This window comes from Sus scrofa, chromosome 2, assembly GCF_000003025.6.
Source record: "Sus scrofa isolate TJ Tabasco breed Duroc chromosome 2, Sscrofa11.1, whole genome shotgun sequence".
Lineage (NCBI taxonomy): Eukaryota > Metazoa > Chordata > Mammalia > Artiodactyla > Suidae > Sus > Sus scrofa.
Window position 1 is genome coordinate 141252128 of NC_010444.4, and position 27985 is coordinate 141280112.

General features: G+C 51.1%; 3 protein-coding genes and 1 long non-coding RNA gene across 10 annotated transcripts in view; 2 read left to right on the forward strand and 2 right to left on the reverse strand.

Annotated features, from left to right (window-relative positions):
• PAIP2 (poly(A) binding protein interacting protein 2) overlaps window positions 1-8080 on the forward strand; it is a 22791-nt gene extending 14711 nt beyond the window's left edge. For both annotated transcript variants that reach the window (XM_003123980.4, XM_021084871.1), the window contains exons 2-4: window positions 2287-2450; window positions 4174-4353; window positions 7073-8080. In XM_003123980.4, the coding sequence (XP_003124028.1) occupies window positions 2313-2450; window positions 4174-4353; window positions 7073-7129 (375 nt within the window). In that variant the 5' untranslated portion in view covers window positions 2287-2312 and the 3' untranslated portion in view covers window positions 7130-8080. The remainder of the gene's footprint in view (window positions 1-2286; window positions 2451-4173; window positions 4354-7072) is intronic.
• On the reverse strand, window positions 6191-25428 carry SLC23A1 (solute carrier family 23 member 1). Of its 6 annotated transcripts, XR_002341936.1 has the most exons (17): window positions 24089-24502; window positions 22857-22920; window positions 22154-22288; window positions 21552-21709; window positions 20768-20856; window positions 20543-20610; window positions 20195-20376; window positions 19933-20053; window positions 19566-19722; window positions 19095-19242; window positions 18473-18578; window positions 18146-18275; window positions 17914-18057; window positions 17745-17845; window positions 17075-17170; window positions 10057-10323; window positions 6191-6614 (listed from the first exon to the last, which is right to left on the reverse strand). XR_002341936.1 is itself a non-coding variant. In XM_021084869.1 (16 exons), exons 2-15 carry the CDS (start codon window positions 22890-22892, stop codon window positions 10076-10078), a joined length of 1818 nt encoding a protein of 605 aa, XP_020940528.1. In that variant the 5' UTR covers window positions 22893-22920; window positions 25307-25428; the 3' UTR covers window positions 6191-6614; window positions 10057-10075. The 6 variants fall into 6 exon arrangements, 5 of the variants coding, with proteins under 5 accessions (XP_020940528.1, XP_003124027.1, XP_013850635.1 ...); XM_021084869.1 differs by lacking the exons at window positions 17745-17845; window positions 24089-24502 and adding an exon at window positions 25307-25428; XM_003123979.5 differs by lacking the exon at window positions 17745-17845 and having other exon boundaries at window positions 24135-24502.
• LOC110259503 lies at window positions 24794-27949 on the forward strand. Its single transcript, XR_002341937.1, has 2 exons — window positions 24794-24960; window positions 27578-27949. It is a non-coding gene; the product is annotated as an uncharacterized LOC110259503 (long non-coding RNA).
• MZB1 (marginal zone B and B1 cell specific protein) lies at window positions 25414-27525 on the reverse strand. The gene is made up of 4 exons (XM_003123981.3): window positions 27275-27525; window positions 26394-26518; window positions 25870-25980; window positions 25414-25771 (listed from the first exon to the last, which is right to left on the reverse strand). Exons 1-4 carry the CDS (start codon window positions 27473-27475, stop codon window positions 25615-25617), a joined length of 594 nt encoding a protein of 197 aa, XP_003124029.1. The 5' UTR covers window positions 27476-27525; the 3' UTR covers window positions 25414-25614.

Consider the following 27985-nt stretch of genomic DNA (forward strand, 5'->3'; position numbering starts at 1 on the left):
GCTAAGCAGTGTTTATATTTTGTTACTAATTAGCATCAAACAAGGAAGGAGAGTGAGTCCCTGGGGATTTCCAGACTATAGAATTTGCTGGTGTTGATTTTTCATTGTTTACATAAGGTTATGATCATGAAATGTGTGGAAAACACTTCTTTCTTTTAAAGAAGTTGCATTTAGGCTTTCCTGCTGTGGCACAGCAGGTTAAGTATCCTGTGTTGTCCCAGCAGTGGCTTGCGTTCAATCCCTGGCCCAGGAACTTCCATGTGCCATCAGTGTGGCCATAAAATTTAAAAATAAAAAAAAAAAGGGAAAAGAATAAGTAATTTTCTTTAGAGAAACTGGTTTCACTTTAATCAGAACTTGTTGTCAAAATAAAGGGGTTTATTTAATCCAAAATTCATGATAAATAAAAACATCAGAGACAGCGCTCATCTGTTTTCTGTCTTGTCTGCTTTCACAGTGCTTTACTTTCCTAACCCACATCATGTTTTTTACCCACACCCTAGCACATAAATTTCAGACCATCTCTGCCTTTCTTTCCTGTACATACAACAAGTAAGGCAGAAGTTCTCAGCAATTTTTAATTTGGGGCCTAACAACAATTTAAAATGTTATCACCATGATTGTCATTAGTATTCAGTATTGAGGAAAATGCATGTGTGTGTCAGGATAGGACCCCCACCCCAGCTTAGAGACTAAATTCATGTTACAGGAACAGCTATACATTTTTATTACACTTAAATCCTCTTAAGTCCATAAAATGAATTTAAAGGGCCAGGCAACATACATAGAACAAGTCTCTTCCTGAACCATAAACCCCCCCCCCAAAAAAAAATTTTCTGGTAGGAGACTTTGGTTTGAATGTTCTACTTGATTATGATAACTTTGGAGTAAGAAGGCCTGAAGTTTTTTTTGACTGTATGTTCAAGTTAGGTATGTTTTTTCCTTCCTTTGGCACAAGTCACACCCATGTTGGATTTATGTACAAATGATTCTTGCTTTATGTAAACCCAATTTTAGCAGAGTTCATGAATTGGTAGACAGTTGTAGAATCTGAAACTTTATGCTTTGAACTTTAGCCTACAATATATCGATTAGGTTAGATCGTGTCTTTACCTATTGAATAGAGCATAAGAAACCAGACCTAGTGTGTGAGATTAGGTGCCTGAAACTCACTGGACAGTGGGGGAAATCCATGCATACAGGACCTCAGCGTGGACCCAAAAATAAAGCAAATAGAGAATGGGCTATGAAGTTGAGAGCCAGAGCTTACCTTGTGACTGAGAAACTAAGAATTATTAAAAGTTTCACTTTCAGTCTCTGGGCTTTTTAACATCAGTTTTAAAAAGTAGAATTTGCTTTTCATAAAATCTCTTGATGACCTAAGTCTTCCAGACCATGCTTGTTTTATAAAGCACGGGATATCCAGTTTTTTTAAAAAGTGGATGGTTTGGAGATTCCAGTTAAGCACGTGAATGCCTTTGTTTACTGTTATTAGATGAAGCTAGGCTATTTTCATCTATTTCTTTTTACTTTTTTTTTTTTTTTTTTTTTTTTTGTCTCTTTAGGGCTGCACCTGTGGCATATGGAGGTTCCAAGGCAAGGGGTTGCATCGGAGCTGTAGCCTCTGGCCTATGCCAGAGCCACAACAATGCCAGATCCGAGCCACATCCGCTACCTACACCACAGCTCACAGCAACACGGGATCCTTAACCCCCTGAGCGAGGCCAAGAATCGAAGCTGCAGCCTCATGGTTCCTAGTTGGATTCGTTTCCACTGTGCCACAATGGGAACTCAATTTTCATCTATTTCTTAAACTTTTTTTGTTTTGTTTTTGGCTTTTTAGGGTTGTACCTGCGGCATATGGAAGTATTCAGGCTAGGGGTCAAATTGGAGCTGTAGCCACAGCAACTCGGGATCTGAGCCACGTCTGCAACTTACACCTCAGCTAATGGCAACGCTGGATCCTTAACCCACTGAGCAAGGCCAGGGATTGAATCCAGATCCTCGCGGATACTACAAACTCAGGTTCATTACAGCTGAGCCACAATAGGAACGCCCTCATTTTTTTTGATTTTATTTTTTTTCCTTATAGCTGGTTGAACTCCCTATTCCTTAAACATCTTAAACATTAAAATCACATGGGATAAAAATGGAGCTTTCCGGTTGCTCATTTTATCATGTGCATTAATATATCCTGTGCCTAACCATGACACCTGGTACTAACAGATGCTCACTAAGAACTGAAAGAATGACTGACTATATTAACTGTATTGTTCTTCTTTTAAGGTTAAAAACTACATCTAACGCCAACCATGAAAGATCCAAGTCGCAGCAGTACTAGCCCAAGCATCATCAATGAAGATGTGATTATTAACGGTCATTCTCATGAAGATGACAATCCATTTGCAGAATACATGTGGATGGAAAATGAAGAGGAATTCAACAGACAAGTTAGTTTTGTGTATAAGCACATTCTTTTTTTTTAGCCCTTGACAGCCTTCAAATAATGTAATTTTAGGAGTTCTCATTGTGGCTTAGCAGGTTAAGAATCTGACAAGTATCCATGAGAACACAGGTTCAATCCCTGGCCTCACTCAGTAGATGAACGGATCCGAGGTTGCAGCAAGCTGCAGCCTAGGCCACAGATGCCACTTGGATCTGGTGTTGCCATGGCTGTGGTGTAGGCCAGCAGCTACAGCTCCAGTTTGACGCCTAGCCTGCAAACTCCATATGCTGCAGGTGCAGCCCTAAAAAGGAGAAAATAATGATAATATGAGTGCACTTAGCCCTGAAATGTGTTTTTTATTGGTCTTAACATGAAGTCTGTGGATTTGTGTTCTAGTATTCCTATTTTATTTGATGATTACTACCAGGTTTGACTACTCGTTGAAATAAAACTAGGGAGCTTTTTTCAGGAGGAGTAGGGTGGAACCTGGGAAACTTGTTTTTTAAAAGCTCCCAGATGGGGAGTTCCCCTTGTGGCTCATCGGTGACAAGCCCGACTAGTATCCATAAGGACGAGGGCTTGATCCCTGGCCTCGCTCAGTGGGTTAAGGATCCAGCATTGACCCCTGGCCTGGGAACTTCCATATGCTGCAAGTGCAGCCCTAAAAAATAAATAAATAAATAAGCTCCCATAATGATTCTGACTCAGTTTTGAAACCACTGCCTTACACCTGTCAGACTTCTATTGCCCTGGAAGTCAAGGGAACAGGAATCAGAAACAAATGGGCACAGGTACCAGGGTACAGATTGTACCGTTTTTCACCTAAGGTTTTCATTCTGATCAGCCTCAAAGTGTGACACCCCTGTCTCTGTAAAGGACTCTCATACATTGATAGAAAAGGCAAAAAGACCAAAAAAAAAAAAAAAAAGACATCTAAGGCCATTCCCACAGCACATGGAGGTCCTCAGGCTAGGGGTCTAATTGGAGCTGCAGCTGCCGGCCTATGCCTCAGCCACAGCAACGCAGGATCTGAGCTGCATCTGCGACCTACACCACAGCTCACGGCAACACCAGATCCTTAACCCACTGAGCAAGGCCAGGGACCGAACCGGCAACCTCATGGTTCCTAGTCGGATTCATTAACCACTGCGCCACAATGGGAACTCCGATAGATGTCTTTTATTCCCATATTTCTAGTACCTGTTTCCATCTTTCGCCTAGTTTCTTCCTGATCGTGGCTTTGGTAATCAGTAGCCAGTTTGATTTCACTGTATCCAGTTATACATATTCAAGAGTAAAGCCATACAGTCTTATTTCAGTGAGAATCAATTTGCCTTTTTTTTTTTTTTTTTAACGCATACCCTGACCTGACCCTCTTCAGAGCCGTAGGGTTTTTCCCCAGTCATTTTTGGGTGGGTTCAGGGTTTGTGTAGTTCGAGTATTGTAGGTAACTCTGATACACATTCCTTGATGAGAACGCTTCTTTGTTATTTCCTCCCCGCCACCCTCAGGGGAAGAACGGAATACTCTGAGAAGTAAAGATGTAGCAAAACCCTAATCAGATCTTCCCAGGTTTTATGGAGAAGATTCTTTTTTCTCCTTAGCACAGAAACAGAGGAGGAAGTACAGCATTGTGTTTTTAAATGGTTTACTTCAAGATATGTTAAGCCTTTCCTAGTGACATCTTACCAAGAGTGCTATAAAATTATCTTTTATTGTAAATCCAGATAGAAGAGGAGTTATGGGAAGAAGAATTTATTGAACGTTGTTTCCAAGAAATGCTGGAAGAAGAAGAGGAGCATGAGTGGTTTATTCCAGCTCGAGATCTCCCACAAACTATGGACCAAATCCAAGACCAATTTAATGACCTTGTTATCAGTGATGGCTCTTCCCTGGAAGATCTTGTGGTAAAGAGTTATTTTTCATCTTTTTAAAACCTAGCTCATCTTTCCCGTAAGTGGAAAAGCAGCAGTCATCTGTTTCAGAAGAGTTCTCCATCTCTTCCCCTTCAGAAATGGTACCGCTGCTTACTGTGGAAGCAGAGGCCTCCCAGTCGCACTTAGGACATGGAGTGAGGTCTGGCAACACTGTGGAGCTAGTCTGAGGCTGCTGACAGACTTCCGGCCACTGCTTTTAGCTTTGATAGCGATGTCGCCTTAGGACACGCAAGTTCATAAAGCATTAGTTCATAGTATGTTCATGCGACTGGCCTATACAAAAGTAGTTTGATGGAGAGGTTTTGCTCTTTAATTTTGTCTTAAGTAGTTGATGAAAGTGCAGATTTTTTCTAAAAGATAAAATTTTGGAGGCTTTTTCATGACCCAGGATTTTCATTGCGTTACCATAACTTGGTTTGGAACTGTGATTAATTAGGACTTCTATGAGCACTTGACAGAAAAGAAACACAAACCTGTTTACTTCTATTTTCAGTTCCTATTGTCTCATCACTGATGGTACAGTTGTAGTAAAAAGTTTCTTCAGGAGTTCCCGTCGTGGCGCAGTGGTTAACGAATCCGACTAGGAACCATGAGGTTGCGGGTTCGGTCCCTGGCCTCGCTCAGTGGGTTAAGGATCCGGCGTTGCTGTGAGCTGTGGTGTGGGTCGCAGACACGGCTTGGATCCTGCGTTGCTGTGGCTCTGGCGTAGGCCGGCGGCTACAGCTCCGATTAGACCCCTAGCCTGGGAACCTCCATGTGCCGCAGGAGTGGCCCAAGAAATAGCAAAAAGACAAAAAAAAAAAAAAAAAAAAAAAAGTTTCTTCAGGAATTGTGTTAACTAAGCACTAGGACTGGGGTAAACCCTGATGAGTCCTTCACTAAATTAAGAGGAAATGATTTCAGGTCAGAATATTAAATTTTCTGTCCATATGGACAGTCTCCAGTTGCTTTCGTAAGATGGTCCTCTGGAATTTAATTTTCTCAGCGTCATCCCAGACCTGCAGAATCAATCATCTAGGCATGCTGACTTTAAGCGCACTCCCAGAGGATACTGCCAACCTGCCGCATCAGGCATTTGGAAACCACTCTTCTCAAGGGCTGTATAGAGAATACTGAAATTTACATTGTCGTATAACTTTTGTTGCAGTAAATTGCAGTAACCCAGTTAAACATCTAGGTGCTGTGTGAATAGTCTGTTGGGATATGCTTGCTTATGGCTGCATTTGTCACTCCCCCAGCAATCCTGGTTGCTCTGAGGAGTGACCCCTTCTGCTGGGTATAACATATACTTTTAAGTGGACCAAGTAGAATTCCATTGTCTAGAAACTGATTTGATTCAAGTCTATTCGAGATTTTCTTATTCTTTTGTAGTTGCCAAACGAATATACATTCAAGAACATTGCTTTTTTTTTTTTTTTTTTTTTTTTTTTTTTTGGTCTTTTGTCTTTTTTGTTGTTGTTTTGTTGTTGTTGCTATTTCTTGGGCCGCTCCCGCGGCATATGGAGGTTCCCAGGCTAGGGGTTGAATCGGAGCTGTAGCCACCGGCCTACACTAGAGCCACAGCAACTCGGGATCCGAGCCGCGTCTGCAACCTACAGCACAGCTCACGGCAACGCCGGATCGTTAACCCACTGAGCAAGGGCAGGGACCGAACCCGCAACCTCATGGTTCCTAGTCGGATTCGTTAACCACTGCGCCACGACGGGAACTCCACATTGCTTTTTTAATTTAAACCTCAGACTTTTAAAGTTTAGCTGTATTTCCCTTAAGAAAAGGGAATGATTGTGTGTAAATTATGAAACTAAAATTATTGCTCCAACACACTGTTTAATTTTAATATGCTTTGGTCTTGAAGTAAGTGACATTGGGGGCTTAGATTCAGTCTAAAAGCCTGCCAGCATACCTACATTTCAGCCCCTGGAATCCATCCTGGTTTCTTTTTGTCTTTATCAACTTGCGTTGAGATGCGGTTGAGGAAAATTTCCAGCCGTTCCCTATATGCCGACACATCTACTTAGGAAAGTAATTTAAAAACGTAGAATAATGGTGGTACAAGTCTCTAAGGCTCTTAGTTAGGGCCTTTGGTCTGTTCTGCCCTTAACTGATGGAAGAGCAGGGTCCCAGAGACAGTGCCTTATCTAGGCCTACAGAGGAAGTTAGCGGAGCTGGGATTCAGCTTAGGTCTTCTGACTCCCCATGTAGTTTTCTTTTCCTTTTATATACCATGCTTCCTGTGGGAATTAGAATACAGCAGTTGTAGAAAGACAACTCTACAGTTTCAAGGAGTAGCATAAAGTAAAATTAATCCATAAACTATTCCCTAGCCACTTGAATCATTTCAACGCACTTGTTATTAGACATAGTGGGGAACTGTTGAAACAAAGTATAAGATGAACAGAATTCCTTGTTCTGTGACACTTTGGTTGATGATGAAGTTAGTGGGTTTCTGGAATTGAATTTCAATTCCCACTTCCTTTTTAGAGAGTTGATAAAATCTGATACAGTGTACATAGCTTACATCTGGTTCCTGCTTTCCCTGCTATAGCTTTGATTTAGGTTTGATGTTATAACTGTATTCTTGCTTTTGTATTTTTGGAAGATATTTTTGCATGTGGATCTGGGTTGAATACTTCTGAGTATGTGTAGCTATTCGTTAATGAACTTGCTTTTTTATGTACTTATTTTCCAGGTCAAGAGCAATCTGAATCCAAATGCAAAGGAGTTTGTTCCTGGGGTGAAGTACTAAAATATTTGAGTAGACGGGGCCCTCTTTTGGTGGATGTAGCACAATTTCCACACTGTGAAGGCAGTATTAGAAGACTTAATTGTAAAAGCTCTCTCTTGTCACTGTGTTACACTTATGCATTGCCAAAGTTTTGTTAGTCTTGCATGCTTAATAAAAGTGCTGAGACTGTTATTAAGTAAAAAGCTGTCAAACGTTTACTGAAAATAGAATTGGCCCCATAGCTTGATGTAAAGACAGCGAGGAAAGAAGCACCAGTCAAGTTGTGTCAAAGCACCAAATTCAGAGACCTCTAAATCTTAGTGAATTGTCGTTTTTGAGATGAAACTGGTCCTTTAGGGTTAGCTGACACTTGTTAATGTCCACACTTCTTTTAAATTTAAATTAAGTTCTAGTTGTTCAGAGAATTTCTCAGTTCAGACTTAAATTTGCATTTGTCCCCATCAAAAACAATCTCCTTTTTCTGCAGAAGGCGTGTTAGTTGATTTGAACTAATTTATCATAGACAAGTTTGTCTTTGGTTACTGAGGTTAGAAGGTAGTGAACCGAAGTCCTGGCTTTTACGTTATGTTACCACGTAGGAAATACTAAATGCTCCTCCTGTTACATCTGAGAAAGTATGCGATTTGAGAATTGCATCCTCTCCTAAGGAGTCCCTGCATCACAGCTCTACCTGTGTAAAGTCCAGCATTTGACCGACCCCTAATCCACTTGAACAAAGGAGTCGCATTCTTTGAGTGGTGCTTTTCCTTGCTTTGTTAACCATCACTACAATAGTCTGCAGCACAACTTTTCTTTTAACAAAGCTAGAACAGTTTTGGCTTCTTAAACTTCATATTTGGGTAGGTTAAGCTGCCATACGTGTTCAGTGTGAATAGTGTTTAAGTTGAAAATATTGTAAAAAAAGTATATTTTTTCAAAAATATTTAAAAAAATAAATAATAGTAGAACTGAGCTGCTGGTTGTGTTTATTGGCGCTGGACCAGACTCTCCAGTGGTGATACTGCTTTTGGCATGGGCTCAGTCCCTCACAACAACCTTGCTGGCAGGATGTGCTGAGAACACACTTTATTAGATTCCGTAGTGTTGAGTATGTTAGGTAAATATCTGTCCACAATGCAGCAGTCAGGAGTTCCCGTTGGGGCACAGCACAAACGAATCCAACTAGTATCCTTGAGGATGCGGGTTTGATCCCTGGCCTTGCTTCGTGGGTTAAGGATTCGGCGTTGCCATGAGCTGTGGTGTAGGTCGCAGATGTGGCTCGGATCCCACGTGGCTGTGGCGTAGGCCAGGGGCTACAGCTTCCATTCGACCCCTAGCCTAGGAACTTCCATGTGCCTCGGTGTGGCCCTAAAAAGCAGAAAAAAAGGACAGAATGGAGCAGTAAAATAAAGCCCATAGCCCACCTTGATCCCCGTGGGCTGCAGTGTCAGGGCAGCTGTGTGTATCCATGTGAAGAAACTGCTGGGTGGACAGTATGATGATGACCTCCCTTAGTGTCCCTTGCATCAGCTTTTGCCCTTCACATACTCTTGCGACTCTGACTGGACAGGTTTGCTGTTTTGATTGGCCTGGACCGTCCCCCTTTTCCCTTCACACGCTAACTTGCTAGATGTGTGTGGCTCATCTCGATTTGAGATAGGCACTCAACCAACTAGCACTTTCCTGGTCCATGTAAAACGTGGCCTCGTGGCCCTCCTGTCGTTGGTCATGTTCCCCGTGCTGTGCCTTGAGCACGGGGGGCTCAAGATGGAGAAGACCATCTAGTCGGTTCCTGTTCACCTTCTTCCTGAGCGTCCTTTGGTCTGAGTGTCTCTGCTCGGTGTTTTTAATAGCTACCTTATCAAACTAATAAACAGCGTTTTTAAGACTGAAGCAGAGATGAGCCTGCTTGACTGGACTGGACTTTTGGAGCCATGATGTCACCAGTCCATTCTGTTCTCTTATCACAAGTGGCACAGCAGGCTGCCAAGTGTGTGAGGCTTACAGATCATTTCTCTGAGCCTAGACCGGGGCAGACGAGTTCATTTCACATACTGCCAAATTATCGTAATGCAATACAATTAGAGATTATAAACTTCCATTAAAGAGGCATTATAACCGAGTGAGTAATGGCACAGGCTAGCCAGCCTTCCCGGATGTGAATCCAGTGAGATTGTGTGCGCATCAACCTTTCTGTGCCTTAGTTTCCACACTCATTAAAGTGGTGGTAATAATAGTATCTATTTTAGGATTTTGTGTGATTTGTTAATACACATCAGGCACTGAAGACAATCCCTAGCCCTAGAAAGTTCTATTTAAGGGACTTAGTACTATTAAAAAGTCATCTGGGTGAAGCTCTCACTTTGTTGGGGCTTGTCTGCCTGAGGGAATATGCACCTAAAACTTCTTTTTTTGTTGTTGTTTTTTAACGCCTCGGGCCACAGGATCACCCCGTCAAGGCCCTGTGTGCCATAGTTTTAGGGTAACTGAAGTCATTCTCTTTTGTGGGGTTTTTATTGTAGTAACTCTTGAAACAAGGCAACTTAGGTGAGAGAACTTTTGCTCTTCTTGAGCCGCGTCGGCTGTTTCTCACCCCCCTCCGTGTGCTTGCGTGTGGTTTGTCACACTAGACAGAGAGAATGAGGCTGCCTCTGCTGGAGGTCGTAACTCCTGGGCTCCAGGAAGATGCCCGGAGGAGGAGGAGGGATCCGAATCTGGGCCAAATACCCGCCTGTGAGGCGAATGGCCCACACCCGTGGGCAAGGTGCCCGCACTGTGAAGGCGAAGGAGTCCCCCTCAAGCGCCTGTGTGGGCTTCTCAGCCAGTCATTGAAACAGGTCACAGAAATGCAAAGGGAGCAAAGTCTGTTTTGTTTTCGATGAAGGCAAAACAATGTTGTGAGTTTTTCCAACCCTCCCACAAAAGCCGTAGATGAACACACATCCTACCTTTTCTGGCAGTGATGCTTCAGACCTTGGTGCACACAGACCTGGCGTCTGTATTTTCTGGGGCATCTGCCGGAACTGGAAGCTGGTCTTTTGACCTTGAAGAAAATCCTTTGAAGACGGGGCAGATAGGGACGTATTTCAGAAAGGCAGTTCTCTTCACCACGCTCATCCCGACGGGCAAGTCGTAGCTCCTCAGGCTGGCAGACATCTCGCTGTGGGCATGGGCCCCGGCCTTCCACTGTGTCAGACCTCGTTCCTCTGGGCTTCCTGGAAGAGGACGGCGGGTCGCTTAACAGGGCCAGCGGACCTCTGCTCCCTCCCCTTCCCATAACCAAGCCGGGCGGTCGCCTTGCGGGGTTGTCTCGATTCTCCGTGATGAGCGGGTCCTGAAAAGTCGAGTCGCTCATCTTTCAGCTGCTAACCTGGCCAGAGCGCTGAGGAGCCTTCAAGGATACTGGTTATATGTAGTTGGTTACTGCACAGGCACAGGATGCCAGGCCCAGTGCCAGGTGCCTGAATTTCCTTATCTACTGTCTTTGAGGCACACCTGGGGAGGTACCTAGGCACCGTCCTATAAACCTTGATGCTGAAGAAGGCGGGCCGAAGCTTAGGGAAACGTCAACCTCCGTCCTGAGTATGGGGCTGGGGTGTGGTGTTCAGCGAGCAACGAATCGTGCTCAGATTGTGCTGTGCTGCCGTGGGGGCAGGAAGGTATATTTTGAAACACTCTAATCCGGTATGAGTATTCAATATTATGATTCCCTATCTGGAAAATAAACTTGTTTTTATAATACAAACCTCTAAGTCAAGCTAAGTAAAATCTTTGTTGTTGGTAGACATACACAAAAGGTTTGTTTTTTTTTTTTTTTTACAACTAGGAATTCTTTGGAAGGTATGGGAGGGTGTGTGAGTCTGAGGTTTTCACAGGAGGGCTGAGGTTGGCAAAGGCTGACGCCATGTAAATCCAGTGTAAAGACGTCCACACACGGGCAGCCCAGGCTGAAAAACCCCATGCGGTGAGCAACTAAACGTGTCCCAAAATCTCAGCAGGGAAGAAGGGCTTAGAGTCCTTGGGAAAACCAGCCAGTGGAGAGCTGGGCCCAGCTGCTCGAGAGCACAGGTGGCTAGAGGGGACAGGGAGCAGTTGTGGCTCAGGACTCCAAGGGGTCTGATCGCCCTGCCCCTCACCGCTACCACACAGCAGCCAGTCCCGTGCTTCCTAGCCTACCCTCCAATCTCGACCTGTGGTTCCTTCTCAGCTTCTCCAAGTGCCCGTCTCCTCGGCCCCGCCCGAATCATCCAGGAAGCCCTCCGGACGACTCCAGCCCAGGCTCATGCACTCCGTCGCCCTAAACTGCTTTCAGCCTAGTTTAACTTTCTATCTTGATGTGCTGTCTATCTCAAGGCCAGGCTGCTAGGCTCCAGTAGCACTTGCTGAGCTAAAGAAACTGCTGGCCCCTCTAAGGTTGGTCCATGGGGGCAGAGGTCAAGACCAAGAACAAACGCCAAATGGGCCCTCAGCAAAGTGTATCCATCCTGCAGAACAGAGCCGTACGCTCCATGGTTGAGGACTGGGTTCTGAGCCAGCCTGAGCTGGGTTTGAATCCAGGTTGTGTGACCTTAGGCAAGTGATGTAGCCACCTGAGCCTCAGATTCCTCCTCAATGTACATGGAAAGACTGCTGAAGAGATGTAGCCTAATACATATGATGATGGCTTCAAGGAATGGTTGCCAGTGGGCAGCTGGGATGAGGCATAGGAAGTGAGGAACTCGGGCACTCGGAGGCTCTTAACATCGGAGGTGCTTAACCCAGCTGCCCAAACCAAACCCCTCATACGGCTGCTTCCCCACATGCCTTCCATCACCCTGGATTCTTAAGGCACCAAGGTGGCCACTTCCCTGTCTCACGTCCACAGGATGGGCTGCTCCAGGCCACATCCCAGCTTCCTCTAGATGGTGAAGGAGGTGGGGGCAGTGGGGTAGATACCATGGTCAGGTACCACCCATCCATTCAAAGAAAAGCTGCTACCAAGAGCTCCCTCATCTGATGCTGTCTCAAATCCCTCAAAGTGCCAGGGAGCCTGGCCCTCCCCTGCCCAAACTAACCCACCAGCTGTGCACAGCCTCTGATTCTCGTGCTTTGAATAGTCAGTTCTACCTTCAAAAGAAGAAAGCACCTCACACCAGTCAAGAATGGCCATCATTAATAAGTCCACAAATAACAAGCGCTGGAGGCAGTGTGGAGAAAAGGGAACCCTCCTGCACTGCTGGTGGAAATGTAAACTGGTACAGCCACTATGGAGAACAGTTTGGAGATACCTTAGAAATCTATACATAGAACTTCCATATGACCCAGCAATCCCACTCTTGGGCATCTATCCGGACAAAACTCTATTTAAAAGAGACACGTGCACCTGCATGTTCATTACAGCACTATTCACAATAGCCAGGACATGGAAACAACCCAAATGTCCATTGACAGAGGATTGGATTCGGAAGATGTGGTATATATACACAATGGAATACTACTCAGCCATAAAAAAGAATGACATCATGCCATTTGCAGCAACATGGATGGAACTAGAGAATCTCATTCTGAGTGAAATGAGCCAGAAAGACAAAGACAAATACCATATGATATCACTTATAACTGGAATCTAATATATGGCACAAATGAACCTTTCCACAGAAAAGAAAATCATGGACTTGGAGAAAAGACTTGTGGCTGCCTGATGGGAGGGGGAGGGAGTGGGAGGGATCGGGAGCTTGGGCTTAGCAGACACAACTTAGAATAGATTTACAAGGAGATCCTGCTGAATAGCATTGAGAACTTTGTCTAGATACTCATGTTGCAACAGAACAAAGGGTGGGGAAAAAACTGTAATTGTAATGTATACATGTAAGGATAACTTGATCCCCTTGCTGTTCAGTGGGAAAATTAAAAATAAATAAATAAATAAGTAAGTAAAAAGAAGAAGAAAGCACATGGGCCCTGCACCTCTCTTTAGGCTGGTAGGAGGCAGAGGATGGCCCGCTGTCATGCTGCTATTCCCATCTCTCCTCCCCGGACTCTCGCAGTCTAACCGTCTCCAAGGAGCTGTCCTTGATCCTCCAGTTCCCCTCAAACTCTAGCAGAGGCAGTGTGGTGGACTGGCTGGGACACAGGCCATGGACGAACTCAATTAGATGGACTTTTGTTAAAATCCCAACTTTGTGACATTTTAAATCGGCAAATGGGACCTTCAGTGAGTCACCTCACCTCTGATTCTATTTCCTCATATAAAATCATGTTGATAGTCTCTGCCTCACAGGATAGTTTCTGAGGATGAAATGAGACACTTAGCTCCATTCCTGACCCATAAAAGTTTGGTAAATATTAACTATTCTTGTTACTAGTTAGGACAAGTGGTGACATTTCGTTTTTAATATATTAACCGGGCACATTAACATGAACCAGGAGGATTCTCAGGGACCCCACAAAATATCCTCCCATGATCCCTACCAAAAAAAGCCCTGATGCCACAGAGAAACATTTTAGTGGCCAGTATGACAGGTCGCTGGCATATTTGGAGTGGGTTTTGCCAACATATCAATGCTACATTTCTATCTGTCCTACCTAAAGAAAGCGAAGACACCTCTCAACACTGTGGCTATCAAGAAATGGAAAGGAGGTGTCCCCTGGCAGCCTAGTGGTTAAGGATTTGGCATGGGCGCTGCTATGACTCATGTTTAATCTTGGGCCCGGGAATTTCCCACGCTGTGGGCATGGCCAAAAAAAAATTTATCTTAAAAAAAAAAATGGAACAATTCACAGAGCCCTAGAATTAATGTAATACACCGCAGTAACCAAAGGAGTCAAAAACCACATGGTCGTCTCAAAAGATGCAGAAAAAGCATTTGACAAAATCCAACATCCACTCATGATAAAAACTCTTCCCAAAGTGGGTATAGAGGGAACATACATTAATATAATAAATGCCATTTATGACAAACCCACCACCAATATAATACTCAACAGAGAAATACAAGGTATCCAAACCAGAAGAGAAGAGGTAAAACTGTCACTCTACGCAGATGACATGATACTATATTTATAGACAACCCTAAGGACTCCACACAAAAACCACTCGAACAATGAATTCAGCAAAGTATCAGGACACAAGATGAACATTCAGAAATCAATTGCATTGCATTTCTGTATACTAACGATGAAATGTTAGAAAAGGAATATAAAATACAGTATCTTAAAATTGCACCCCCCAAAAATGAAATACCTAGGAATAAACCTAAGGATGTGAAAGAATTATACGCTGAGAACTATAAAACATTAACCAAGGAAATTAAAGAGGGATTCAAAGCAATGGAAAGATATTCCAATGCTCCTGGAAATGGCCGTCCTACCCAAAGCAATCTACAGATTTAATGCAATTCCTATCAAATTACCTGTGACATTTTTCACAGAATTGGAACACATAATCCAAACATTTATATGGAACCATAAAAGACACAGAATTGCCAGGCAATCCTGAGGAACAAAAATCAAGCAGGAGGCCTAACTCTCCCAGACTTCAGACAATATTACAAAGCTACAGTCATCAAAAGACAGTGTGGCACTGGTACCAAAACAGACATACAGACCAATGAATAGACTAGAGAACCCAGAAATAAACCCAAACACCTACACTCAATTAATCTTCGACAAAGGAGGCAAGAATATAAAATGGGGGGGGGCCCTCTTCAGCAGGTGGTGCTGGGAAAACTGTACAGCTGCAGGTAAAATCAATGAAACTAGAACACACCCTCATGTCATGTGCAAAAGTAAACTCAAAATAGCTTAAAGATTTAAACATAAGACACCATAAAACTAGAAGAGAACACAGGCAGAACATTCTCTACCATCAACCGCAAATGTTTTTTAAGTCAGTCTACCAAAGCAATAGAAATGACAAAACCAATGGGACCTAACAAACTCACAAGCTTTTGTACAGCAAGGAAACCATAAAAAAAAAAAAAAAAAAAAAAAAGATAACATATGGAATGTGAAAATAGTTGGTTTCTTTTTTTTTTTTTTTTTTTTGTCTTTTTGTCTTTTCTAGGGCTGCACCCGCAGCACATGGAGGTTCCCAGGCTAGGGGTCTAATTGGAGCTGTAGCAGCAGGCCTATGCCACAGCCACAGCAACGAGGGATCCGAGCCACATGTGCCACCTACACCACAGCTCATGGCAACACTGGATCCTTAATCCACTGAGCGAGGCCAGGGATCGAACCCACGACCTCATGGTTCCTAGTCGGATTCGTTAAGCCACAACGGGAATTCCAAAATAGTTTCAAACAATGCAACCAACAAGGGCTTAATCTCCAAAATATGCAAACAACTCATAAAACTCAACAGCAAAAAACCAAACAACCCAATTGAAAAACAGGCAGAAAACCTGAATAGACATTTTTCCAAAGAAGACATTCAGACGGCCAACAGGCACATGAAAAAATGCTCAACATCACTAATTATTACAGAAATACAATTCAAAAGTACAAGGAGGTATCACTTCACACTGGTCAGAATGGCCACCATTAATAAGTCCACCAATAACAAATGCTGCAGAAGGTATAGAGGAAAGAGAACTCTCCTACTCTGTTGCGAACACAAATTGGTACAACCGCTATGGCAAACAGAATGAGATACAGAAAACTAAATATAGAACTACCAAATGACCCAGCAATCCCACTCCCGGGCATATATCCAGACAAAACCTTCACTGAAAAAGATACATGCACCTCTGTGTTCACTGCAGCACTATTTGCAACAGCCAAGACAGAAACAATCTAAACATCCAATGACAAATGATTGGATTAAGAGGATGTGGTATATCTACACAAGAGAATACTACGCAGCCATTAAAAAAACAAAATAATGCCATTCGCAGTAACATGGAAAGAACTAGAGATTCTTATACTAAATAAAGTCAGAAAGACAAATACCATATGATATCACTTTTATCTGGAATCTAATATACGGCACAAATGAACCTTTTCACAGAAACGAAATGCATGGACATGGAGAACAGACTTGTGGTTGCCGAGGGGGAGGGAGTGGGAGGGACTGGGAGTTTGGGGTTAGTAGATGCAAACTATTGCCTTTGGAGTGGATAAGCAGTGAGATCCTGCCGTATAGCACAGGGAACTAGATCTAGTCACTTGTGGTGGAACATGATGGAGGATAATGTGAGAAAAAGAACATATATGTATGTATAACTGGATCACTTTATAGCAAAAATTGACAGATTATAAATCAACTATAATAAAAAATGTTTTTAAAGAAATGGAGGCATTCCCGTAGTGGCTCAGTGGTTAACAAATCCGACTAGGAACCATAAGGTTGCGGGTTTGATCCCTGGCCTTGCTCATGGGTTAAGGATCCGGCGTTGCCATGAGCTGTGGTGTAGGTCACAGACGTGGCTTGGATCCTGTGTTGCTGTGGCTCTGGTTTAGGCCAGCGGCTACAGCTCCGATTCGACCCCTAGCCTGGGAATCTCCATATGCCGCAGGAATGGCCCAAGAAATGGCAAAAAGACAAAAAAAAAAAAAAAAAAAAAAAAAAAGAAAGAAAGAAAAAAAGAAAGAAAGAAGTGGAAAGTAGGAGTTCCCTGGTTCCCTGGCTGCCTAAGTGGTTAAGGATTCAGCATTGCCACTGCTATGATTTGTGTTCAATCCCAGGGTCAGGAACTTCCCATGGTGTGAGCGTGGCCAAAATTTTTTTAATTTAAAAAACAAATGGAAAGGAAACAATTCACAGGGCTCCAGAATGACTCCTAGCCACACCTTCTTCAAAACCAAGAGGCAAGCCTGTGCCTCTGCCTAGCCAGTGGTCAGCCCCCCTCCAGCCCACCTGTTCCTGCTTCACCCAGCAGGGCTTTTGTTGCATGTGACCTGGCCACAGCTCCAGCTCAGGAGACATGCTGCTGGAGTGCCCACGAGTCCAACCTAGTTCTACATTCCCCTCCCAAGGCTGACCCATACCTGGCACTGTGTTGTCCAGGATGAAAGCGAGGCACCCACCCACAAACATCTCCGTGGTCAGCAGCACAGTCAGAATCTGGTCCAGTTCAGGAATACCTGTGGGTGGAAGAGGCCAAAGGCCAGGTGGTGTCACGGCCGCAGCTCCATAATAGAGCTCAGAGACTTTCTCTCCACTTGCGCAGCCTGCTGACCTTTTTAGGCAGGCATGGAGATGCAGGAGCCCAAAACCTTGACTTGCAAGATTATACACCTCTGCCTCTCCCAGCCCTGGATTCAAATCTCCTCTCCCATCTTTGCATTCAAATCCCAGGGTTCAGCGGAAACGAATCCGCCTAGGAACCATGAGGCTGCAGGTGTGATCCCTGGCCTCATTCAGGGGGTTAAGGATCCGGCGTTGCTGTGAGCTGTGGGTGTAGGTGCAGATGCGGCTTGGATCTGATGTGGCTGTGGCTGTGGCTGTGGTGTAGGCCGGGAGCAGTAGCTCCGATTTGACCACTAGCCTGGGAACCTCCATAAAACAAATGCCAGGTTTGGTAGCTGCGGCTTGTCTTGCCACAAATCATTTAACCCCTCTGAGCTGCTATTTCCTTAGCTGTCACATGAAAATGATTTAACTGTACCTGTCTCCCAGAGTTGTGAAAATTAAATGAGCACAGGCAAAGCTCACTACCTGTCCAAAGAAAGTGCCTTAGTAAAAGACAGCTGTTAAGCAGTTTCTCTGCTGCTGCTCAGCATCCAGAGGTGGGCAGGATTTGCGGCTCTGCGAAGAGCCTAAAAGGAAGAGGTTACACTCAAGAGTCCAGCCCAGCAGCCTCCCCGACCCAGAGATGTGGAGGCACCTGTGTTGATGGCACCCGGGTTGGAGTCCAGGTAATTGGGCAGGGTGAGCCCGAAGAACATGGAAAATCCAAGCACGAACAGGTTGCGGGAGGAGTTCATGTCTACGAACTGCAGGTTGGACAGCCCCACGGCTGTAATCATGCCTGAGGACACAAGAGAACCGCTGAAGGCGCTGCGCAGGCTGGGCGGGCTCCAACACGCGGCGTCCGCAGGGGCACACGCGACACTCACCAAAGAGGGTGCAGAACATCCCGCCTAGGATCGGGTCAGGGATTGAGGCGAAGAGGGCCGTGAACTTGCCAATAGTGCCCAGGACCAGCATGATGCCCGCGCCGTACTGCACCACGCGCCGGCTGCCCACCTGCCAGGGAGCCAGGAGTCACGGCGACGCACCCAGGGGGACCTGCCGGGTGGGGTTGGTTTCGAGAGGGGCGGGGTCTGGTGGTGGGCGGGGCCTGTCCCCAGAGCTACGGGGCGGGGCCTCTCAAAGGCTGGGTGGGGCCCGCCGCCCAGGGGCATGGGGGCGGGGCGTGGTGCTGCGGCAGCCCGTGGCGACACCTTGGTGATCCCCAGGACGCCGATGTTGGGGCTGGATGAGGTGGACCCGTTGCCCGTGCCTAACAGCCCTGCGATAATGCAGCAGATGCCTTCGGTGAAGATGCCCCTGTAAGGAAAGGGCGGCGAGGGCCTTGGTCCTTGCTCTGCCCTGGCCTGTGTCCTCCCACCGCCCCGGCCAGGCCTCTCCTGTCTCTGGGGCTGCCCGAGCTGCACCTATCTGCCCTTCGTACCCTCCCCGCTCCAGGCCAGGGGTGGGTCTGGGGGCCAGGAGCCCCGGTCTGAATACTCGGTCCCACTGCCCTGGCACTTAATCCTTAGGCGATTCTGGGCTTCAGTTTCCTTCTCTGTAAGACGGGGCTGCTCAGAGCACCTGTCTGTTCCGAGCCCTCCGTGGATGGCCTAAGAGGATGGCCTATGGCAGGGTGTCAGCGACGGCTGTTGCCCCCAGACTTCACTATCCCCTCAGCTGCTCAAAACCCAGGGTAAGGAGAGCACCCCCGTTACGTAAGGAAGGAGAGCGAAGGACTCGCCCAACTCCGCACCTCCGGGACGCAACCCTGTCCCTCCCTTTACTTCCCAAGTGGCCCCTGAGGGGATCGAATGGGAGGAAAGGTGGGCCTACCTGTTGATAGCATGTACTGGAGGGGGTGGCGCGCCAGCCAAGCGGGCACAAGCATAGTAATCGCCAATGGACTCGATGATGCCCGCCAGCGTGGCACTGAACATCCCCAGGACGGCAGCCGCTGTCACTGTGGGCAGCCCCCACTGACCTGAGTTCACAGGGAGACGGGAGGAGGGATGCAATGAGTGTTCCTAGGCAGGGCAGGGAGCGGACCGGGCAGTACCTGGGTGGAGCAGGGGAAGGGGTACAGGGAGCTCGAGCTGGGGTGGGCGCTGCTCAGTTGTAGGAACACAGTTGGCATCGCCAGTCATTAAAGCTGGAGTGGGGCTTGGTCCGAGTCCAGCACCACTCTGCCTGGCACGCTATCAATGTGCAGCTCGTACTTGTTTTGACATCAGCTGGACTGGGGTCACCCGGGGGCTCCGGGATGGTCTCATTTGGAGACAGAGGGGTCCAGATGGGGTTGCTCACAGGGGTAGGGGATGCGGATCCAGGGCGCAAGAGCCATGATGTCCCCTCGGGCGTCTGTTCGTGCCTGGAAGCCATAGGCTGTGGGGTCGGGGGGCAGCACGTCCGTCAGGGTGAGGACATAGCAGAGCAGCCACACGGTCATGATGGCTAGCACGATCTGAAGCGGGTGGTGAGGGTGCACTGAGGCCCCAGGAGGTCCGGGTCCAGGCTAACCCACTCCTACCTGAGCCCCAGCTCAGACCCTGGCCCCCATCCTTGGCTGGAAACTCATCTCTGGCCTGCCTCTAGCGCCCCTGCTGCCCTGGGCCTTTCCTGCAGCCTTGGCCCTGGACGTAGATCCAGCCCGAGCCACCTGTCAGCTCCTCACAGGAAACATCTTGAAGATCTGGACGCGGAAGAGAGTGACGCCCTTGCCCCAGCGGTAGGCAGGCAGCAGGAACGTGAGGTTTCGCAGGTATTGGGAGAACAGGATGATCAGGAGAATGGAGCTGGGGGCAGAAGCACAGAGAGGAGATGGCTGGTAGCCTGGGCGGGGGGGGGGGGGGGGCAGGAGCCAAGGCCAAGGGTGCAGGACACAAAAGGGTAGGGGGCCTGGGGCTGGGCGAGGACCAGGCCTGGTGGCCACTCACCAAGCTGAGATGCCCCAGTGGGAGCCAGCTCTGTCACCAGCAGCTTGGAAGACAGAGAGGCCAATGAGGGAGACGGTGGGGGTGACTGTAAGAGGCCCAATGTAGCTGAGCAGGGCCCCAGGCAGCCCCGTCAGCCCAATCACCACCTCCACCATGCTGGACACCATGATTGCACCCTGGACCTAGAAGGACAAAGATCAGCTGTAGGTCCCTGTGGAGAAACCGTGACCTCTGCCTTTCAAAAACGTTCCAGGGCTACATCCGCACATCCCCCACTTCAACAGTGGCCTCCCTCCCCGCCAGCCCCACCCTGAGGGCCAGGTCTCTTCCACCCACGAGCAAACCCACCTCTCGCATGCGTGGATGCCAGACGTGAGAGGTGTTCAGAGGCAGGCTCCAGTTACCGTAGATCTCCTCTGGGGGCAGAGACAGACACAGACACAGACACACAGACACACACACGGAAGAGAGACACAAAGTCAACCTGCTGACCTGAATGCGCCCTGGGGTCTGGACCCGGGATGGGTGCCCGGACCTCCAGGCTCCTGGGTCTCCCCTCAGAAGTGTGCCCACCTTCCGGGGGGCATTTCCATCTCTCCAGTGCCAGGATGGACTTGGCTGGGACCAGAAATGCAAAGGCGCTGGCCTGGAACAGCGGCAGCCTGGAACGAGAGGCACAGAGCCGGGGGCACAGGGTGGGAGGTGGGGAGGCAGAGACACAGAGGCAGGGAGACGGGGCGGCGGGGGGCACGGAAAGAGGACAGGGGCGTCACACACAGGGACAGAGCAACCAGGGCAGGGGCAGAACGGAGGCGAGCCATTGAGGCCTCAGGCAGATTCCACCACATTTAGGAGCCTAAGAAGGAAAACAAAGGAGCCCTGGCCTTCCCTGCGCCCCCTTTCCTTCTCGGCGCCAGCTCCTGCCCTGTGAGCGGCCACGGGCACAGTCGTGGACACCAAGCCCCACTCACAACCTTCCTCCATCCTCTACCACACGACCACCCAGTCTTAGCCCCCCGCCCCGGGCCCAGGGCTCTGTGTACGTGGAGGCAGGGGGGTCGCCAAAAGGATGGACCACTCAAGAGTCCCACGCAGGCCCTAGAAGCAGGGGAGCGGGGGCTCCCCATTACCCGGAGTGACGCTTAACGGGGGAGAGTCCTGAGGGGCTCCCCGGGGGTCGGGGATCGAGGGTGGGACACTAGCTGCCCAGCTCTAAGGCTGGCCTGGGAGCAGGAGCGGCAGGTGGGGGCCGAGAGGAGGGGCTTCTCTTCTCCCCCAAGCTGCTCTGGGACTGCGCCTACCCTGGGGATTCCTGGGTGTCTGTCTGTCTGTGGGCAGGTGGGGTGGGGCGGCTCACCGGATGCCCAGTGTGGTCTGGATGAGGGTGGTGATGCCCACACAGGTGAAGATGGTGCCAATGAGCTGGCTGACCATGTACTGGTCACGGCCCACACACAGCGCCTCCGCCAGGAGGAAGGGCACAGCGATGGTGCCGCTGAAGCAGGTCAGGTAATGCTGGGGGCGGGGGGGGGGAGGGCATGAGGCAGGGCCCGGGCTGCCCAGGGAAGCAGGGGCACCCCCCCGCAAGCCCCCACGCCTGCCTCAGTGGCCCAAGCCCATGCCCACCCAGGACTGGTGCTCCCATCAGGGGTCCCACAGAGGGACTGCTCACCTCTCTGGGGTGACTAATCTGCCCCTAAGTTATTCCTGCAGCTTCTGTGGAGTGGCCCTCTTCCCTGTGGCCGGCACGCCGCCTGGCAGGCGATGCATCGTCCCGGGGGTGCAAACCTGTTGCAGGCTCACTTGAGCCTCTTCCCCACCCCTGCTTGGTGACAGTCACGGCCGCTGACCTTAGGTTCCTCTTCCTGTTACCCAAGGTGCCCTCGTTGCCCAGGGAGGGGACTGCAATCCTGATGAGTGTGCAGGGCAGGGATGGGAAGGCCCCGGGGAGACACCCACCTGGAAGCCGAGCAGGATGCACAGGTACCAGGGTGGCACGTCCTCGAGCTTGTACAACATGTCAGACTTGGGCTCTGTGGGCAGGGCCCCTGGGGGCTCCCTCGTGGAGGTCCCTGCTGAGCCCAGGGACTTGTGCTGGGGGCGGCAGAGAGAAGAAACTCAGCGTGGGGTGATGGGAACCAGCAAAGTCCGTCCTTCTTCAGAACCAAGCAGGCCCGTCAGCCTGGCCGAATGCGGTCGCCCACCTCCACCCAGGTCCATCCACCCAGCTGCCCCTCGGCCTGGCTACACAGCCCCCACATCGGGCTGCTTTGTGCAGCGATGGGCCCCACTGTGCTGGCTCCCGGAGCCCCCAGGTCCTGGGCCTTCACGCCGAGGAAATGGGTCCGTGAGTCAGAAGGCGGGACACCAGGCGAGGAGGCCAGCGGGGCTGGAGGCCTGGGCCCACTCTGGCCCCACCTCTGCCCCTTGGAGGACCTTGGGACATCACGAGCAGGTGGTAGGCTGGGCCCCTGCTGGCTGGCCCTCAAGCTGGAGTCAGCCGGTCCCAAAGCCACAGGCTCCTTCACCCCTACTGCTGCCCCTTCCCCGTCCCCCAGTGGCCACAGTCCGCCTGGGACCGTCACCCTTGAGCCTGGTGAGCAGAACCTTGCCCTCTGCGTGCCCAGGGCTCAGCCCCCCGCCCCGGCCCCATGCCCAGCACCTGGGTCGGGCCCTCGGCGTCCTCCCAGGCCCTCATCTCTGGGGCACAGGTGTGTGAGCGGTTCCTGCGGAGAAGAGGGGATGGCTTTACCAGGTCCAAGGAGGACTTTACTCCACGTATCAGGCATTGTTCGAAGTCAATCTGTAACCAGCTCCCGAAGCTTCGATTGCGAAAGAGGACCCAGGCCAATGTAACGTATTAACCCTGGCCGTAGCGGAAAAGGCCGCCCAGGCCTCGGCTCAGGCTTCCCTCCCGAGCACCCCCTTCCTTGCCCACACCCGAGCCTGGGCACGGGAACGGCTGTGTTCCAAGAGAGGGCCGGAGCGGCCGGCCTCGGAAGTTTATCAAGCCCTGGGTGGGGCGAGAGGAGAATGGGCACCTGTCAGCCCCCGGAGGAGGCTCTCCCCATTCATTAATGAGAAGTTAATCATTATCATCATCATAACCCATCTCCTTATGAAGCAGCAATTACGAGCCAAGCAACATCTGCGCACTGTCATGGGTTTTTAACCCCAAGCGCTGTGGGCAATTAACCTGCTCGAGAGCCGAGGAGAGCGATTTAAGCGATTTAAGCGATGCGGGGAACCAAGGCCACGCAGGTGGCAAGGCTTGAGAAAACCATTCTGAAAACGTCCCCGTGGTTAAGGGTTTGGCGTGGTCCCTGGTGTGGCTCTGGTCTGATCCCTGACCTGGAAACTGCTGCGGGCTGCGGGCACGGCCAAAAAAAAAGAAAATTCAGGTTGGCCCGAACGCCTGAGGCCACGCTGTTCATCACACCTTAAAGGCCCTAAGGGGTTGCCCTCTGCCCGCCCCCGCCCCCGCCCACTGCTCGCCCCGTCAGGGTCCCCGAGACACCTGACAGATGGGCCTCCGGAGAAGGAGCTGCCGAGGCTGGCCCCGTCTTGCCTGTCCCCTGTGTGGGGACAGGAATCCCCCCTGCGACCAGGACCAGCTGTGTAATCCGTGGCACCCGGTGCAAAATGAAAACGTGGGGCCCCTGACCCAGAAGTACTAGCCATTTTAAAAGAGAAACAGCAGAGCCTTAAGCAGAGTTGTGGGCCCTCGTGAGCCCCTGTGTGACCGCCACGGACGCCCTAAAGCCAGCCCCCGGCCGGCCTGTCCCCCACTCCCGGGGACTGAGGCTCCTCAGCTGGCGGGAGCTGGGCCTCAAGTCCTGGCTCTGCTCCTGCCGGGCGGCCCCAGCCCCACACCCCTTAAAGGCGTCCACCTACTTCTGGGTCGCTGTGCCCACGGCCAGGCCCTGCCCCGAGAGCTCACAGGTACCACCGCTGTCCAGCCAGGGAGCAGCCTCATGTCACCGCCCTGAGTCGGCCTGGCCGCGCTCTCGGGTCCGTCCCTCTGACCGCCGCCGTCCTCTCCTCCACCTTCTGGGCTCCTGCTTCCAGCTTCCCCAAGTCGTCTGACCAGTTCGAAGCCGCTGCTCCTCAGCACATTCCTCCTCCCTCCCGGCCCCTCCCCAGCACTTCCCCGGGGACTGGGGGGACAGCCCCACCCCTCGCACACCGTGTCCATGCAGAGACACGGACCCCGCGCAGAGCCAAGGCCAGGAAGTGCCACGTGGCCCAGAAACACAGGCACCCAAAGGACCCACAGCGCCCAGACTCTGAGGCCGGGGCCAAGCCACTCCACGCGAACACGGGGCCACACCGCGGGCTCCCAGCCGCGTCCCTGCTCCTGTGCTCGGCTTGTGAGTTCTCCCCTGGCGTGAGGGCTGCGAGCAGGAGGAGCCTCTGGCAGATGGGGAGCAGCTGAGGGATGTAGAGGCTGGGCTGGTGGTCAGGGCCCCCCGGGCAGAGCCTCTGGCCTCCAGCCCTGACCCACCCCACCCCCCAAACTAGACCCCCCTCCCAGCCCGGCCACGTGAGTCTGCCTGGGACTCCGGCCGGAGCCTCTTTGTTGTCTGAGCCTTGGTTTCTGCATTTGTCAACTGGGGATTGAGTGTCTGCTCTACCTCTCAGGGCTTCAGCCCATCAGAGCCTCATAGAGGAAACTATGGGCGGTAGTGCCACCTGAACTCAGGCACCCAGACCCAGGAAGGCCCCGGGCGCAGAGCCCGTCTCTGTTGCTACGGAAAGGGCCTCAGGTGTGAAGGATGTTGGGGGGAGAGCAGGGCACAGAGCCCAGAGCTGAAGCCAGCCTGTTCCAGGGAACCTGCAGGCACCTAGGGCCCAACCATGCCAGCTGGGGTTGGAGCAGAATCTAGAAAGTGAGTGGCCCATGGGTGTAGGCCCAGGGAGACCAGGGTTCCGGGCGGGGCACCGGGCACACGGCAGCGGTGGCAGTAGGCGTCCACCGGCGGCCCGCTTGCAGAGTTGGCTTTGCCTCTCTTTTCTCCCATGATGGAGCTGGAGTTTCAACCATTCAGATAACTGGTTCCCTATGCCTTTGACAGGTCCCTCTGATTCCCAACCGTAGCAGATCTCACTTACCTCCGGGAAGCCCTGCGGACGTGTCCCTGGCCCTTTCGGAGGGACGTCAGCAGAAACGGCAATGCTATCTTCCCAGCCCCCCCAAGCACCTTTTGCAGACAGGAGGGTCCGAGGTCACCAGGTTTTATTTGAGTCCAGGGGGCAGACCTTGGCCCCCACCCGGGCCCCAGGGCCCCCAAGCGGGCGTGGGGACAGAGAGTGTCAGCACAGACGACAGCCTTCCAGGCAGCTTGCAGAACGTAGGGGGGCAGGTCCGGAGGAAGCCCGGCGCTCCTCGGGGCCGACCAGGAAGGACAGGAGGAGCGGGTCTAGAGCTCTGCCCGTGGGCGGGGGGTCTCCTCGGAGCAGGCCCCTCGGGGGCCCCCACACAGCAACGCCTCCAGAGCCTCCGCACCTTGTCGGTGGGCTTCATAGATCTGGTCTTCTCCAAACTCCCCCACGTAGTGCCAGCAGGTCGTGGCGAGCCTAGGGCCGCCCGGCAGGAGCATCAGACGCTGCCCAGCCCACAGCGGGGCTGATCCAGGCCGCCCGGGCTCCACCCACCCCAGCCCTCCGGCCATCACCTGCCGGGCCACAGGCCCCCCGTGATCATCACGCTGATGCTCGGCTCCCGCCCCTTGCTAAGTCCTGGGCCTACGAGTCGTTTCACCTGGTCCACTTCTCGAACGCCGTAGCTGGAGGCAGGGGGAGGGGAGGAGAGGGGAGGAGAGGGGAGGAGAGGGGAGGGGAGGGGAGGAAGACAGCACAGAGTGGAGCCCGGCCAACAAGGGACCGTCCCCACAGGAAGCTGCACACACCGGGGCGTCTACCGAGTTTCGTGCCCAGATTCTGATCCTCCTTGATGGAAGACGGAGGACCAGAAAGCAGAAGTCCCTAGCCCAAAGTCCCAGAGCAACCATGTCCCCTGGCCGCTACCCTTCTACAGAGCTCAGACTCTGTCCTGGCCAGTCCCCCGCCTCGGGCTGGAGCCCTAGTAGAGTGTGGGCGGTGTGTGGGTAAGAGGGTGAACCACCCCCGCCCCCCCGCCCCATCAGCCTGGCCCCTGGAGGAGGAAGGGAGGGAGGGAGGGGCCGGGTTTTCAACTCACTCCTGCCAGGTCTGGGAACAGCTCTGATCCAGAACATCTGTGTATACGGACTCACTCAGCCTGTGATGGCCCTCGGAGTCCAGGGTGTGAAGCTTGGCCTCTGCCTTTGTCAGATGTTGCTGCATCTGGAACAGAGGCGTTGAGAACCAGGGCTTGAGAAGGTCTCGGGGACCGGGGATGGAGAAGGGAGGGAGGGCAGGAAGCTGGGTCTTTGAAGAAGAAGGAGGCAGTGCAGCCTTTTGGACAGGAAGCACCTGTGAGCAGACGAGCTCCACTGCCCAGGGAGGGGCGGAGGAGGTGGGAGGTCAGGCCTGCGCACTGGGCTCCCCCCCAGGGTACACCTGCCCATCAGCGTATGCTATTTTAAAGCACAAGAACAAGGAAAAAAACCGCCCAGTCTTCAGTGACACGTGTACTTATCGCCCCTGCGCGTGCACACACACACACACACACACACACACGAGTACTCAGACCAGCTCGGCAGGTTTGTATGTGAACTCAAGACACACACACGCTCGTGTATCCATGAACTCAAACGTGATACGTGTGCACATACGCCAGTGCTCCCTGGTCATGCTCTGGGAAGGAGTCCAGACCTAGGGATGAGCCTGGAAAGGGAAGCGTCTGAGAGGATAAGCTAGGGACTCCCTGGAGTCTCAGGATACCGTGGGGCACCCTAGATGGTCTGCTCTTTGTTGGGCAGACAGGTAAACTGAGGCATGGAGGTTCCAGGGGGTGAAGATGGCAATACCATGGCAGGCTGAGTCTAGCTTGATGCCCAGCGGGTGGGGGGTGGGGGGATCAAAGGCCAGTGCTGGAATCCGAGGAAGAAGAAGGGGTCTGGCTTGAGGAGGGGCCCCGGTGGGGGCAGGAGAACTCACCTGGTAGACCACGGCCCTGCAGGCATCACAGCGCAGGTGAGCCGGCATGTGAGCTGAGTACTTCTCCTCGTCATCCAGCTGGGGGGCAGTGGCTGAGAGTGGGGCCCTGTCCCCAAGGCCCCCTGGGATGGCACAGGCCCCCAGCAGCAGTAGCAGCAGCGGTGACAGCCTCATGGTCCGTGGAGCCGGCTCAGTGAGCATGTGCTGGGGTTGGGGTGCAGGTGCGTGTGCGCAGTGGGGGCCGCCCCAGACCAATGAGGAACTGACATCTCACCCTCCCTTTCTCTCCCCACCCCCACCCAGGCCCTGGAGACGCCACGTAGGCACCTCTTCTAACGGGACCCTGGCGCCAGCAAATTCGGCTCCATTGCAATGAGAGGAAACAATGAGGCCAGGAGAGGGGCTGCGCCTGGGCAAGGACACCTGGGGGCGGACACCTCTCTCATCCTGGGACCTGGCCACCTGGCAGGCACTGTGCTAAGTTCCGTGGGGGCAGGATGATTGCTTATTGTCATCTTTAATCTACCCCCGCCCCCCAGGATACAAAGGTTCAGAGAAAAGTGACAACTCCAAGGCCACACAGCGAGAGGGGCTATGCTGAGATTGGAACCCATGCCTGGTTGACCCCAAGGAGTCCCGGCCTCTCAGCCACCAGGAGAAATGAGGCCACAGGCATGGTTGGCAGCTTCGGGCTCCCTCCCCGAGAGGCAG